At 37.0% G+C, this 15,808-nt stretch overlaps 2 protein-coding genes across 2 annotated transcripts; both read right to left on the minus strand.

The window, feature by feature from the left end:
* Window positions 1-6,020: 6,020 nt before the first annotated feature.
* Window positions 6,021-6,956, minus strand: LOC311182129 (olfactory receptor 8D4-like; the record flags this gene model as incomplete). The annotated part of the gene is made up of 1 exon (XM_084250728.1): window positions 6,021-6,956. One exon carries the CDS (start codon window positions 6,954-6,956, stop codon window positions 6,021-6,023), a length of 936 nt encoding a protein of 311 aa, XP_084106854.1.
* Window positions 6,957-14,041: 7,085 nt separating this feature from the next.
* Window positions 14,042-15,156, minus strand: LOC311182130 (olfactory receptor 8D4-like; the record flags this gene model as incomplete). The annotated part of the gene is made up of 1 exon (XM_084250729.1): window positions 14,042-15,156. One exon carries the CDS (start codon window positions 15,154-15,156, stop codon window positions 14,221-14,223), a length of 936 nt encoding a protein of 311 aa, XP_084106855.1. The 3' UTR covers window positions 14,042-14,220.
* Window positions 15,157-15,808: the final 652 nt, after the last annotated feature.

Here is a 15,808-nt window from a genome sequence, read left to right on the forward strand (position 1 = left end):
TCCTTCCTTATTTGGATTCTTTGTATGTTTTTCTCTTGTCTTATTGCTCTGGCCAGGACTTCCAGTATTATTTTGAAAAGCAGTGGTGAGAAGGGGCATCCTGTCTTGTTCCAGACCTTAATGGAAATGCATTCAACTTTTCACCGTTGAGAATGATATTGGCTATGGGCTTGTTATATATGGCCTTTATGATGTTGAGGTATGTTCCTTGTATCCTGAGAATTTCAAGGTTCTTTATCATAAATGGGTGTTGTACTTTGTTGAAAGCTTTCTCAGAATCTATTATATTATCATATGGTTTTTATATTTCTTCTTGTTGATGTGTTGGATTACATTGATTGATTTTCGTATGTTAAACCATCCTTGTATCCCTGGAATAAATCCTACTTGGTCATGGTGAATTATCTTATGGATACGTTGTTGGATTCTGATAGCTAAAATTTTATTGAGGATTTTTGCATCAGTGTTCATTAGAGAGATTGGCCTATAGTTTACTTTTTTTGTGTTGTCCTTGTTTGGTTTTGGTATTAGTGTAATGTTGGCTTTATAGAACGTGTTTGGTATTATCCCTTCCTTCTCAGTTTATGAAGGATAGGCACTAATTTGTTTATGAAGGATAGGCACTAATTTGTTTCTGAATGTTTGGTAGAATTCAATTGTAAATCCACCTTGTCCTGAGCTTTTGTTTTTGGGGAGAGTTTTGATTACCATTTCAATTTCACTGCTTATAGTTGGTCTGTTTAGGTGTTCTATTTTTTCTTTATCTAGCTTTAGGTGATTGTAGAGTTGTAGGAATTTGTCCATCTCTTCTAGATTGTTGAGCTTGTTTGCATATAACTGTTCATAGTAGTTTCTGATTATTCTTTTAATTTCTTCTGTGTTTGTTGTGATTTCTCCTCTTTCATTTATGATCCTATTTATTTGTGCTTTCTCCCATTTTTCCTTTGTGAGCCTGGCTAAGGGTTTGTGTATTTTATTTATTATTTTGAAGAACCAACTTTTGGTTTCATTGATCTTTCGGATTGTTTTTTTAGTTTCAATTTCATTTATTTCTGCTTTGATTTTTATTATTTCTTCTACTGGTTTTAGGGTTTTTTTTTTTGGTTCTTTTTCTAGTTCTTTAAGTTGTGAGATTAGGTTGTTTCTTTGAGTTCTTTCTTGTTTGTTGATGTGAGCCTGTATTGCTATATATTTTCCTCTTATTACTGCTTTTGCTGTGTCCCATACATTTAGGAAATTGGTGTCCTCCTTGTCATTTAACTCAAAGTATTTTTTAATTTCTTCTTTGATCTCTTCATTAGTCCAGTGTCTTCCAACAGTGTGGATTTCAATCTCCATGAGGTTGGAGGGTTCCTTGCCTTCTTTTTATGGTTTATTTTTAGTTTGATGCCTTCATTGTCAGAGAAGATGGTTGGTATGATTTCAATCTTGGTGTATCTGTTGATGTTTGTCTTGTGTCCCAGTATGTGATCTTGGAGAATGATCCATGTGTGCTTGAGAAAAATGTGTACTCAAATTTTTTTGAGTTTCGTGTTCTAGAGATGTCTGTTAAGTCCTTGAGCTCTAGATACTTATTTAGAGCTTTGGTGTCCTTACTTACTTTTTGTCTCATTGATCTATCCATTGTTGATAGTGTTGTGTTGAAATCTCCTACTACATGAGTGTTTTCTCTGATGTCTGTTTTCAGAGATGATAATAGTTGTCTAATATATTTTGGTGCTCCTTCATTTGGTGAGTAAATGTTAATGAGTGTTATTTCTTCTTGAAGTATTGTCCCCTTGATCATAATGTGGTGACTGTCAGGGTCTCTTTTTACCTTTTTGAGTTTGAAATCTGTTTTATCCGATATAAGCATAGCTGTTTCTGCCTTTTTTTTTTTTTTTTGGTCCATTTGCTTGTAGGATTGTTTTCCATCCTTTTACTTTCAGTCTGTTCTCATCTTTTGTAGTTAAGTGTGTTTCCTGGAGACAGCAAAAGGTTGGGTTTTGTTTCTTAATCCAGCCTGCGACTCTGTGTCTTTTTATTGAAGAGTTTAGTATGTTTACATTTAGAGTTAATATTGATATGCTAGTGTCTGTATTTGCCATTTTGTTAGTCTTTTTTCTGGTTTTATTTATTTATTTATTTATTTATTTATTTTTAATAGATTCATTTATTTACCCACACAAGTACTGGGTACAGTCAGAAGCGTGCGAGGGTAAGAGAACTCACCAGAGCTAGAGCAGGGAGCAGAACAGGCAGAAGGACCGAAGTACACTGCTGAGGGGAGCAGTGGGTGGCAGGAGAGGTCTGTGCGCCATGTGGGACCCTTGCCAGCGGCCGGGGATCGAACTGGTGCTACAGAGGCAGCCTCTCAACCTAGCGCTCAACTGCTGTGCCACTGGGGAGGCACCTTAATTAATTATTTTTTGGTCTCGTTTCATTCTTATTTATCCCTCTGTTGGATCTAGCTTTAGGACTCCTTGTAATATTTTTTGGAGTGGGGTTTAGTTGTAATGAAATTCTGGAGTTTTCTGTTTATCCGGGAAGGTCCTTATTCTTTCCTCACATAGGAAGGAAAGCTTTGTGGGATAGAGTATTCTTGGTTGGCATTTGTTGTCTTGGAGTCTGTTGACTATGTCTCTCTACTCTCTCCTTGCCCATAGTGTTTCTTTGGAGAAGTCTGATGTCAGCCTGATTGGTTTTCCTTTGTATGTTACCTGTTTCTTCCCTCTTGTCATCTTCATTATTTTTTCCTGTCTTGGATTCTTAGGAACTTTACTATTATGTGTCCTGCTGTATTTTCCTTTCATCATGGAATTTGGTGTTCTTGCTTCTTGTATGTCTATTTTCAGCTCCTCCTTCATGTTTGGGAGGTTCTCTTCAATTATTTCCTTGAATATTTTCTCTTTTCTTATGTCTCTCTCCTCTCATTCCGGGATTCCTATAACTCTTATATTTTCTTTCCGCATGTAGTTAGATAGTTCCTGAAGTCTTTCTTTATTCTTTTTCCTCATACTTCTCTTTCCTTTTCTTTTTGGTTCTTTTTATTTCTGTGTCTTCGAGAGTACTTATTCGTTCTTCCATTTCGTCTATTCTGCTATCACTGCTTTTCCCAGAGTTCTTTAGCTCCTCCATTAATCCTTTGATCTGCATTTCTTTCACTTCTCTCTTTAGGGACTCAATTTCATTCTTCCTATCGTTGATTATTTTTTCCTTATCATTGTTTCCCTTTATGACTTCTTTCAGTTTTTTTAATAATGGCAATTTTAAATTCTCTCTCTGGAAGGCTCAGCATTTCTTCCAAGTCAGTGTTGTTGCATTCTGGTGGATGATTTTCTTTTTGTGGTATATCTTTTCCTTGAGGACTTGCTTGGTTGCTTGTAGTTTTTCTTCTCCCTGCTGCTTGTTTTCTAATTTGTCCTATGCATTGGGACACTGGCTGGCATCTTTTTGGTGTGCTCTTTCTGGGATGTTGGTAACTGGTGGTCAAATTGAGTCAAAAACTGTTATGCCGGAAGTCCAGTAGGGCAGTAGTACTATGCATATGTTAGTGGTTACTGTCACAGAAAATCTCCTTCTGTATTTGTTTAATTCCAGAGTGGGTCTTGCGGTCCCACAGACTGCCATGGTCGTGGCTGGATTGCCCACTGGGCTCCAAATCACAGGATCCCTCTCTGGGCTCCAACTGGCGGAGTGGACCTGGCTTGTGGGGGCTTTTCAGCTCACCTCTGGCTGTGGGGGCTGCCCTTTTCCAGTTCTAGGCAGTCAAGGTGGGTTCCAGAGGCATAGATACCTGGTCTTAAAGGCGAGTCAGGAAGGCACTTCCCTGTATCTGTGCAGTCTTAATTTTCTTTATTAAGTATTATTAATAATAGAAGTTGTTTCCAGTTACATATATTTTACATATATTTTCAAAGAATAAGTGATAGAATCTTTTTTTTTTTCATTTATCTATCAGTTATATTTGGACAATTATTTTGATTGAGTCATTGAGAGAGCAATCAATACTATTCATCAGAATGTTGCAATCTAGGGGTAAGTATTACCCAAACACACCCCAAGAAATTGTTGAATGAATAAACACCATGTTCTCTATGGAAAAAATCATGAGGAATTATGTGTGCAAAAGATGTCTCCACAGTGAGAAATAGGATATTTAAGGAATAGGATTTTTATTTATTTATTTTTATTATTTATTTATTTATTTTTTTTTATAGAGGCATGTTTTATTTACTTATTTATTCTTTGTTTGTTTGTTTGTTTTGTTTATATATGCACTGGGTACAGTCAGAAGTGCGGGAGGGTGAGAGAATTCACCAGAGCCAGAGTGGGGAGCAGAGCAGGCAGAAGGACCAAAGTACACTGCTGAGGGGAGCAGCGGGCAGCAGGAGAGGTCTGTGCACCATGTGGGACCCTCCTCTGGTGGCTGGGGAGCAGGGATCGAACCGGTGCTGCAGAGGATGCAGCAGCTTCGCAACCCAGCGCTCAACCGCTGCGCCACCGGGGAGGCCTAGGAATAGGATTTTTAAATTTTTTATTTAGTTTTCAAAATTATTTCTACTAGAGATAATATTTGGAAACATCCTTCAAGCAATGGAAGCTTAATGCACCCACCACTTACCACCCAGTGTCACCACCTGATTCCATTGTGCTTCCTTCCCCCATTGCTTTTATGCTTCCTCCACCCCTTTCTCCTCTGGATGCTTCAATTCTGTGGTCATCTTTCAAGGGTAGATTTTATAGGTTGTCCTCACCTGACTCTTAGTTTAGTTGTTCAATATTCCACATATTAGTGACACCATCTTGAGTTTATCTTTCTCCTTCTGACCTATTTCACTTAGTGTTATCCCTTCCAGCTCAATCCATATGGCCACAAATGGCATCTTTTTGTTTGCCTGAGTAATGTTCCATATATACTGCATCTTTGTGATCCACTCACTTGTTTTTGGCATTTAGGTGGTTCCCATAATTTAGTTCTAGTAAAAAGCACTGCGAGAAATACTTTTGTAGTATATGTCACTCCCTCATCCACCAAAAGTATTCTGAAACCTTGTCCACCATATTCACATAATATTCTAGCCCTTAGAAGCATGCCTGGCAATACTGCCCATGATAATTGTATGCCGAGAAAATGAATGAACTGACCACTGGATACTGCATGCAGTCCATTATCTTGTTTTATTGTATAACATTTACTTCTTGGAAACTGTAAACATTTTTGTTTAATTCAAATGTATAAGGAGGAAACTGAAAATAGGGAGTTTACATCTTGGGGAAAATACCAACTCAACAGAATTCCACAGAAAGTTGTAAAATACTGCATGTATGTTAGTCATGCAGAAAAAACACAAGATATTTAGAAAACTGTGTAAATATGATGTCCTCATTAGATATGATGTCCTTCTCTGTATAAATATAATATCAGATAAATATGATAATCCTCTTATCTACAGAGACCAAATACTGGGACATTTTAGCTTAGTCCTTTGCTGGATCCTCCTCACTGAATTCATGTTTGAAATAACATTTACCTTTAATAGGCCTTAGAAGATGGATATTTACTTTCACCTTTATTTAAAGTTGTAATGACTTCAATTTCCTGTTCAGTATTTCCTATCCAAATTTCCAAAAGAGAAATATGTTTATTTAAATAAGATAAATAAAAGACTGTTGGATCAACAGCAATATGGTATATTTTCTTGTCTGATATAAAGTGCTATATATCATGATTTTGTGTTCTTTATAGATGTCCTTCAGGAATTAAATAGAAATAAATTGATGTTCAATTCCAGCATGGAATTAAACTTTAACATTTGGAATTCTTCACTTTCACAATGTTTTTTAACATTTTATAAGCTTAGTAAGAGTGAAGACATTTTTTATTTGTAATATAACATTTCAAATATTCATTCAGAATTATATATCTGTGTATAGCTTTATCAATAACAACTCTATTTTCATCTAACTTCAGATTTTTGAATGGGTCAGGATAAAAACAAAAACTTACATATATGTCATTATGATACATAAATAAGTCATTATGAAGATGTGTTTCTCTTTAAGAGCTTCATCAGTGCATTTTGCACTTCCTTATTCCTCAGACTATAAATCAGGGGATTCAACATGGGAATCACGATGGTGTAAAATACAGAAGTGATTTTCTCCTGGATGGCTGAGCTGATGGATGCAGGTTTGAGATACATGAACATGAGAGACCCATAAAAAATAACAACCGCTGTCAAGTGGGATCCACAAGTGCCGAAAGCCTTAGACCTGCCCTCTTTAGAGTGCATGCGGAGGATGCTGGAGAGGATAAAAACATATGAAATGATGATTGTCACACTGGTGGCTACCAGGTTAAATCCACCAACAACAAAAACCAAAAGTTCATCAATATATGTGCTGGAACAGGAGAGTTTCATAAGGGGGACGATGTCACAGTAATAATGCTTAACGATATTTGACCCACAGAAATCCAAGCTTAACAAACAACCCTCAAAAACCATGGAAAGGGTAAAACCTGCTGAGAAGACAGCAGCCACCAGCAGAGAACAGACCCGCGGGGACATGATGACATTGTAGAGCAGGGGGCTGCAGATGGCAACGTAGCGATCATAGGCCATTGCTGCCAACATGTAGCACTCAGAAATAGCGCACACACAGAACAAATATAACTGAATATTGCATCCAGCATAAGAGATAGATTTATCTCTGCTTAAAATCCCTACCAGCATTTTGGGGATAATAACAGAAGAATAGCAGAAATCTGTAAAAGATAAACTACTGAGGAAATAGTACATGGGAATGTGAAGTTGAGAACTCAACACAATTATGGAGATCATGCCAAGATTTCCCACGATGGTAGCTATGTAAATCCCCAAGAAGAGGAAGAAAAGGGGCAGCTGAAGCTCAGGTTGGTCAGTTAATCCTGAAAGAAGAAACTCGGTCAATGTGGACTCATTTCTTATACTCATTCTCCTGTGGAAATCTGTGGAGAATAAAGAGACAGACAATAATTCAGTTAGACAGGCAGAGACCCAGCTCAGCTCCCATTCCTGAATCCAAGTTCTCTTATCAACCTGGAGTCTGTTCTGTTCCTCTAAAAAGGACAGGTTCTCCACCAGGAAGTCAGCCTCAGTAAAATAATCAGTAAGCACTTGTCTACTATAATTTTAGGAATCATGCATAAAATTTCAGAAATAATACAGTGCCCTAAATTCTTTTACAAAAGTATAAAACTTAAAACTTTGTATTTATAAAGGAAACTACCGCTAAAGGTCATGGGGGAGGCTTTCTAAAGCAAATAAGCTAACATAAGGATAAAGAAAGTGCTGTGGCTGAGAAAACACTTTTGCTAATGGTAACACTTGCCTATGTGTGATCCTCATTCCAGGATTTCAACAGAGAAAGCATCTCTGGTTAAGGCCAATAATGATTTTTGGATAAGGTTTCCAAGTGAGTTCAGCAGAGTATTATTAATCTGGTGGTGTGGTGATACCTGTATGTGAAGTAAGTATCCAGGATCCTATGATTTGAGATAACCAGAGCTAAAAAAGTTTCTTAACTGGAGGGTATTTCAGAACCTCCAAAATAATGTATAACCCATAATACTTTTGAAACTTCTTAAGGATCTTCTCCCCCAACACTTAAAAAACCACATTTTAATATTCTTTGGCTCAGGGTAGTTAGAAAACTGAGTTTTCATTCTGAAGCATCCTCCAGTTTATCTAATCACAAGTGGACTTTCTGGTCAGACTCATATTCTTCCTACACTTTAGTAAAGCTGGATGGTAGAACAGCAGGCTCCCACATGCCTCTGCTCTCTGAATCTCTGCCCATTTTCTGGGCTATGTGACCGCTTACAAGAACACTGAACAGGACTTAGTTCGCTTCTTCCAGTGCTGCCAATATTGGCAAAGCAAACGACCTAGTTATTTGTGTTTCCAAAGGAGGTTCCTGTGTGGCACTTACCATTCTACCCAGAATTCTCCCAGGGGGGGAAAAGGTCGCTCATGTGGGAGCTGCCTGTTCCAGGTTCAATTAGGAATTATGTCTGAAAAATCTCTCTCTCTCTCTCTCTCTCTCTCTCTCTCTCTCTCACACACACACACACCCCCTCCCTCTCTCACTCTCTCTGTTGCTCACCCTCCACTGCCTTCTCTCACTCCCCCTACCTTTTTCTGTGTGTTTACCCAGAGATCATAAAGACCCCACTTAGGCATCTGCTTTAGCAAACATTTATCTTGACCAGCCCAGCATCTACTGTCTCCAGGCTTTTTGAGAAGCTGTTCATGACTTCCTACTTCCAGTCTATTACTGCTCTGTTAGGACATACTTCTTTGGGCCATTGCAGTTCCTTATGAGATTAGAGGCTCCTCCTGATTTCTCAAGTCCGTTTAAAACAAGGAAGCTTCCCAATGCTGAACATGTCTTCTCTGAGCAAGTTCTAATCTATAGAAAACTTAACTCTGGTATCAGCTTGAGGGAGGATGACAAAGGAATCATGCATAAAACAGATTGTCCCATTGTGCTTTGTATCTTAGCAGCATATGGTAGAGCCTTTCCCCGCCTAATTCCCTGCCAGTGACCTCACACAGGTGTAGTCTAGTCAATCTTCAAGATGACCATGCACTTACCTTGAATTTCTTCATCCATGCTTTCAGTGTGTCCTTAGTGTTGCAGACAATGTCTACTCTCATGGAGAGTTTAGTTCCCTTGCATATTTCCTCTATCTTTGTTTACCCCATGTTCTCCACCTGTCTGTCTTTTATCCAAGTCAGCTGACTTCTTTTTCCTGCTTCCTAAACAAGCCTGTGCTGCAGGTCCTTGCAGTTTAACACATTGTTCACCAACTGGCCCCACCACCATCACTGGGAGGATGTGAAATGCACGATGTCATATCCTAAACCACAGCACTGACTCAGAACCTGCAGTGTTGCAATCTTTGGACATGATATTTCTGTACATAGAAGAACTATTGGGTTATTCTCCATTAGAGCTGAAATCTTATCCTCTTCTTTGAACCTCTCTTGCTCCTGTCTGTGCCAGAAAGCGCTGAATGCTCAGGTAAAGCTCATTATTGAAAATATCCTATGATGAGGCACCTTCTGGATGATTCTTCACAAGATTAAAATTGAACTGTACAATTTAATTTTTAGTACTTTGAGACCTATCCCCAGAAATTCCAGCCAGCATAATATGTCTTTTTTATAAGACAAATGCTATACAAATATATCATAACCTGCATAAACAGTGAACAATGCTTACTGGTATCTGTTTAACCATCTGCTAAGTAATAATAATCTATTATGAAAGGTCTAAAATTTTTATGTTGCAATTTTGACCATTCCTAAAATAGTCTACTGCACTGATTTACCTGATTTAGGTCTCAGGAATTGTAGCAATTCAAAAGAAATTTGGTAATTAAAAAGTGTTCTAAAGCATTTCAGTGTACCCAAAGTATCATTAAAATGATAACAATTAAGAGTATTTTATGAAGGTGGAATCTCAAAACAATATTGCCTAAGAGAACTAAATTGCCAGAAATGCATAATTTATCTCATTTTAAAAAGTAATGCTATCAAAGCTATAACTAGGCTTTCACAATTTCTTAAAATATCTTTGGATTTCATCATGCATTTATGCTGCAGCACTCTAAAATCAAAGGAACCACATTTCAAATGTTTGGTAGCCACATGTACATATGATGGCTATGCATTGAATGGCACAGATGTAGAATATCTTTTTCCCTATCTGATTTCATGGTCAAAAATCAGTCTCCACTTTGTAAAGAAGAAAAAATTAACAGAAGTTACAGAAAGGACACTGAAGCATAAATACTATATTTAGTTTCAACACCAACTGCATGATTTTCAGTATAAAATTTTACTCATCAGAATGTCTCTCTGAGCTTCATGCATTAATTGGTAAGAAAATAAACTCTTCAAAGGATTAATATACACATTAGACATAAGTTTGAACATAATTTGTGCATTGCATATATGCATAAATGTATTTGTAGTATTATAAATCTTTTTTGGGGGCTGGTGATTTTACAGATTAATGCACAAATTAGCCTCTAATGCCTTTATGCAAGGTGAGTGGACAGCACAGACTGAGTCCAGATGGATATCCTAGGCCTGCTCTCTCTGTACCAAGGCTCAATGACCTGCAAATGCTCAGAAGCCATTTTGCTCATCTGGACAGAGCTGATACAATATGGGCATCATACCTCTGAAACTCACCTTCTCCTTCTGAAGACATAGCTGAGTATCACTTTTCCTAGCCTCATCATGTTAGGAATAAGGATGATTTAATTATACCATTTCATCCTTCCACGACTAAACAATCATGTTACAAGAAGCAGATTTAAGTGCAACTGTAACTTCTCTAATCACTCAAATATTTCATGTCTGGGAATATAAGGACTAGGTGTTCCCAAGGGTTTCTTATCTCCTGGGGTTTAGCAGCCTGTGTAATATTTTCAAAATTGTTTAAAATTTATTATTGTGTAGAAGAATTTAGGTGTAGGCCTGCGATGCAGCGGCGGCAGGGAGGCTGATGGGGGGGAGAGAGGATTCCACAGAGACAGAGTGAGGAGCAGAATGGGCAGATTTATTGAAGTACACTGCTAAGGGGAGCAGCAGGCGAGACAGGAGAGGTCTCTTGCCCCATAAGTGGGTTAGCTTCCTGGACAGGATCCAACTCAGGCAATAGTGGTGATAGTGCTGAGATTTAAGCCCTAGACCACTAGAGAGACCCAGACTGTATAGTTGTAAGAATTGTCATATGCTGGCCTATCAAACTCTTTTTAATATAAGGAAAACTGACCATGTACAGTGGTCACATTTCCAGAGTTATGCACTTTATTAATCCACCTTAAAGATGCCGCAATTAGGAGAATAAATGAGAAAAAGAATATTAATTTTCTTTATTAAGTATTATTAATAATAGAAGTTATTTCCAGTTACATATATTTCATATATTTTACATATATTTTTAAAGAATAAATGATGGAATTTTTTTTTTATTTGTCCATCAGTTATATTTGGAAACTTATTTTGATTGGGTCATTGAGAGAGGAAGCAATATTATTCATCAGAATGTTGCAATCTAGGGGCAGAGTATTGCCCAGAAACAGCCTAAGAAATTGTTGAATGAATCAGCACCGTGTTCTCTGTGTGTGCAAGAGATGGAGTGGATCACTAGTTTCCACAGTGAGAAATAGGATATTTAAGGAATAGTAGTTTTGTTTTTTTAAGATTTATTTATTATCCACATCCTCTGCAGCACAAGTTCAATCCCCAGCCGGCCAGGGAGAAACCCACATGGCGAGGCAGACCTCTCCTGTCTCGCCTGCTGCTTCCCTCAGCAGGGTATTTCAGTCAATCTGCCTGTTCTGCTCCCCACTCTGTCTCTGGTGAATCCTCTCACCCCCCACACCTCTGGTATACATGAATAAATAAATCTTTAAAAACAGTGCCCCAGCTCTTATGTACATGAATAAATAAATCTTTAAAAAAATAATAAAAATTTTCTTTCAAAATAGTGTTTTTGAATTTCTCAGATAGATGATCTGTTCTATGCAAACATCACTAATATAACATTGTTGCATAATTGGGTTGTATAATCTTTAATCAAATTTGAATTTACTTTGTTAGACAGTTTAGTTATTGCTGATCAGTTGAGTCTTTTCAAATTTTATCTTACATCTTTTTAAAATTGGGAGAAAATTTTTGTTCTCCATAAAACTAATAAGGAGCTGATCACAAAAATCTACAAAGAGCTCACATGACTCAACAAAAACAAAGTAGACAATCCAGTCAAAAAATGGGCTGAAGAGTTAAAAAGACACTTCACCAAAGAGAAAATGCAAATGGCCAACAGGTGTATGAGAAAATATTCAACATCCCTTATAATCAAGGGAATGCAAATCAAAACCACAATGAGATACCACCTCATACAAGTGAGATACCACCTCATACAATGAGATACCACCTCATACAAGTTTTTTTTTCATACATAATGAAAAAAAAAAAAAGCTAGCAACAAATGTTGGTGATGATGTGGAGAAAAAGGAACTCTCCTACAATGCTGGTGGGAATGCAAACTGGTCCAACCACAATGGAATCCTGTGTAGGGTACCCTCAAATTACTAAAAATGGAGCTACCATATGACCTAGCAATTCCACTCCTAGGAATCTATCCAAAGGACACAAGAACATTAACTCAAAAGGATACCTGAACCCCTATGTTTATTGCAGCACTATTTATAATATGTAAGATATGGAAACAACCCAAATGCCCAAAAAATAGATGACTGGATCAAGAAGATATACACAGTGGAAATACTATTCAGCAATCAAAAAAGATAAACTCACGCCATTCGCAGTAACATGGAAGGTGCTAGAAGGGATCATACTCAATGAAAATAGAAGGAAGAAGAAAAAATATCGGATGCTTTCACTTATCGGAGGAATATAGTAGAACCGAATAAGGGATCAGGGAATAAAATAATAACAATAAAAAAATTAAACAGGCAACTATAAGTCAGAGACATTCTGCAGGGGAGAGGGAGGCAGATCAAAACAGGAGCAAGAAGAGCACAAGGGACTATGGTGATGGTGCACGGATGAATCAGTGGTAGAATTCTATGGGGACTACACACCTGAGAGGAGAAAGGAAATATTTTACAAAAATGAACAATGATATAAAATATATATAAATAAATAAATTTTATATGTTTATATATGTAAAGGCTATACTATATCTATCTAAGATTTAGGATAGCCATATATATATATATATATATATATATATATATAGCCTATACTAGAGGAAAAATTAAGCTTAATGTTGGATCATTAAGCTTAATGTTGAATCAGAAAATGATTCTCTAATGTGGTCAAAAAGAGATCTCTTTTCTGACTAGATGGATATAGAACTTGCATCAGTTCTCTGCACTCTGAGATGTGTTCATCCTATAGCTTCCCAGCTGTTATTATTTTCTTGGCTTTGTTAAGTTCTAATGTATACAATGGTCTTTAGCCAAGACTTTTATTTCCTATGAAGATTTATGCAACCTCTGTGTCTGCTTAACAGCCCTCTGATTGGGTGCTGTGTACCAACATTTCTGAAGCCTTCACTGCACCAAACTCTGATATCTGTCTCCTCAACACAGATTACTTTTCCTGAATTGTGGTCTAAAAGTGCCCTCAGATGGAACATGCTAGATGACAAGGTTCACCTCATTGTGTCTTTTCTATCAGGAATCACACTCCTGGGATACCTATTCTGCAAAATCTCAAAAGAGACTTAACATTTTTTTACCTGTTTTTCTAGTTATTTATGGCAGGTACTTAATTCTGATCAAAGTTTTTTTTTTTTTCCATGGGCTTGGGGAAATTTCTCATTTACTAATATTTTTTATTCTTTTGTTTCTAAAGCTGCATTTTAAGATGTCAATGTCTGACATGATCTTTCTGGCATATGTCTTCTTATGGAACTTCCTTTGCTACCTTTTTCTCCTCTTTCACGAGTTTTCAACCTTAATGCCTATTTCTTCAATAGGCTTTCAGAGCATTTATTTATACCTAGAATTATCATGCTTGTTTATTTAATTACTTCTGTAATATATACCACTCCCTCATCCATCAAAAGTATTTTGAAACCTTGTCCATCATATTCACATAATGTTCCAGCCCTTAGAAGCACACCTGGCGATACTGCCCATGATAATCATATGCTGAGAAAATGAATGAAGTAACATGTTGGATTCTGCGTGCAGTGCATTATCTTGTTTTATTGTGTAACATTTTCTTCTTGGAAACTGTAAACATTTTTGTTTAATTCAATTGTTTAAGGAGGAAGTTGGAAATATGGAGCTTACATCCTGGGTAAAATACCAACTCAAAAGAATTCTATAGAAAGTTGTAAAATACTGTACATGAAAGAACTATGCAGAAAAATACAAGATATTTAGAAAAGACTAAATATATGAATACTAAAAATGGATTTCCAGAATTTTTTAAATGTTTTATTAAACTTAGTAAGTGTGAACATATTTTGTAATCACAATATAATATTTCAGATATTCATTCAGAATTATATCTGTGTATAGCTTTATCAGTAATATCATCTATATTTTTGTCTCACTTCAAATTTCTTTTAAATGGTCAAGATATAAACAAACACATATATATCATTATGATCCATCAGTAAGTCTTAAAATAGTATTTGTTATGAAGATGGTTTTCTCTTTAAAAGCTTCATCAGTGCATTTTGCACTTCCTTATTCCTCAGACTATAAATGAGGGGATTCAACATGGGAATCACAATGGTGTAAAATACAGAGGTGACTTTCTCCTGGACGGCTGAACTGCTCGAAGCAGGTTTGAGATACATGAACATGAGAGATCCATAAAAAATAACAACTGCTGTCAAGTGGGAGCCACAGGTGCTGAAAGCCTTGGACCTTCCCTCTTTAGATTGCATGCGGAGGATGCTGGAGAGGATGAAAGCATATGAAATTATAATTGTCATGCTGGTGGCTACCATGTTAAATCCACCAATGACAAAAATCAAAAGTTCATCAATATACGTGCTTGAGCAGGAGAGTTTGATAAGGGGAATGATGTCACAATAATAATGTTTAATGATATTTGATCCACAGAAATCTAGCTGTAACAAAAAAACTTCATAAATCATAGAAAGGATAAAACCTGTGGAGAAGACAGCAGCCACCAGCAGAGAACAGACCCGCGGGGACATGATGACATTGTAGAGCAGGGGGCTGCAGATGGCGACATAGCGATCATAGGCCATTGCTGCCAACAGGTAGCACTCAGAAATGGCACACACACAGAATGAGAAAAATTGAATATTGCATGCAGCATAAGAAATAGTTTTATCTCTGCTTAAAATCCCTACCAGCATTTTTGGGATAATAACAGAGGAATAGGAGAAATCTATTAAAGATAAACTAGTGAGGAAATAGTACATGGGAATATGAAGTTGAGGACTCAACGCAATTATGGAGATCATGCCGAGATTTCCCACGATGGTAGCTATATAAATCCCCAAGAAGAGGAAGAAAAGGGGCAGTTGAAGCTCTGGTTGGTCAGTTAATCCTGAAAGAAGAAAATCGGTCACTGTTGACTGATTTCTTATAACCATTCTCCTGTGGAATCTGTGGAGATCAAAGAGGATATCATCCAGTGAGACAGGAATAAACTCAGCTCAGTTCCCATCACCAATACAGGTTATCCTATTTACTTGGAGCCTGTTCTGTGCCTCCACTGAGGTTCTCCACCAGATATTCAGTCTGAGATAAAAAATCTATAAGCACCTGCCCACCTATGATTTTAGGAATTATGCATGAAATTTCAGAAAAAAATACATTGTCTCAAATTCTTTTAGCAAAGTATAAAACTTTTAACTCCAGTTGAGAAAGAAAACAACCACTAAAAATCATGGGGGAGGCATCTAATGCAAGACAGCTAAGGAAAGATATAAAGAAAGTGTTGTGGGCTGAGAAAACACTTTTGCTAATGACACACTTGCCTATGTGTGATCCTGCTTCTGGATTTCAACAGAGGAGGTGTCTTGTTAAGACCAATAATGATTTCTGGGAATGTTTACAACTGTGTTCAGCAGAGTATTATTAATCTGGGACTGTGGTAATATACATAGATGGAGTAAGAAACCCAGGATCCTATGAATTGAGGTATCCAGAGCCAAACAAACAAGTTTCTTAACTGGAGGATATTTCAGAAACTCTAAAATAATATATAACCCACAATGTTTTTGAAACTTATTAGTGTTCATC

This window comes from Talpa europaea, assembly GCF_964194135.1.
Source record: "Talpa europaea genome assembly, chromosome: 12".
NCBI lineage: Eukaryota > Metazoa > Chordata > Mammalia > Eulipotyphla > Talpidae > Talpa > Talpa europaea.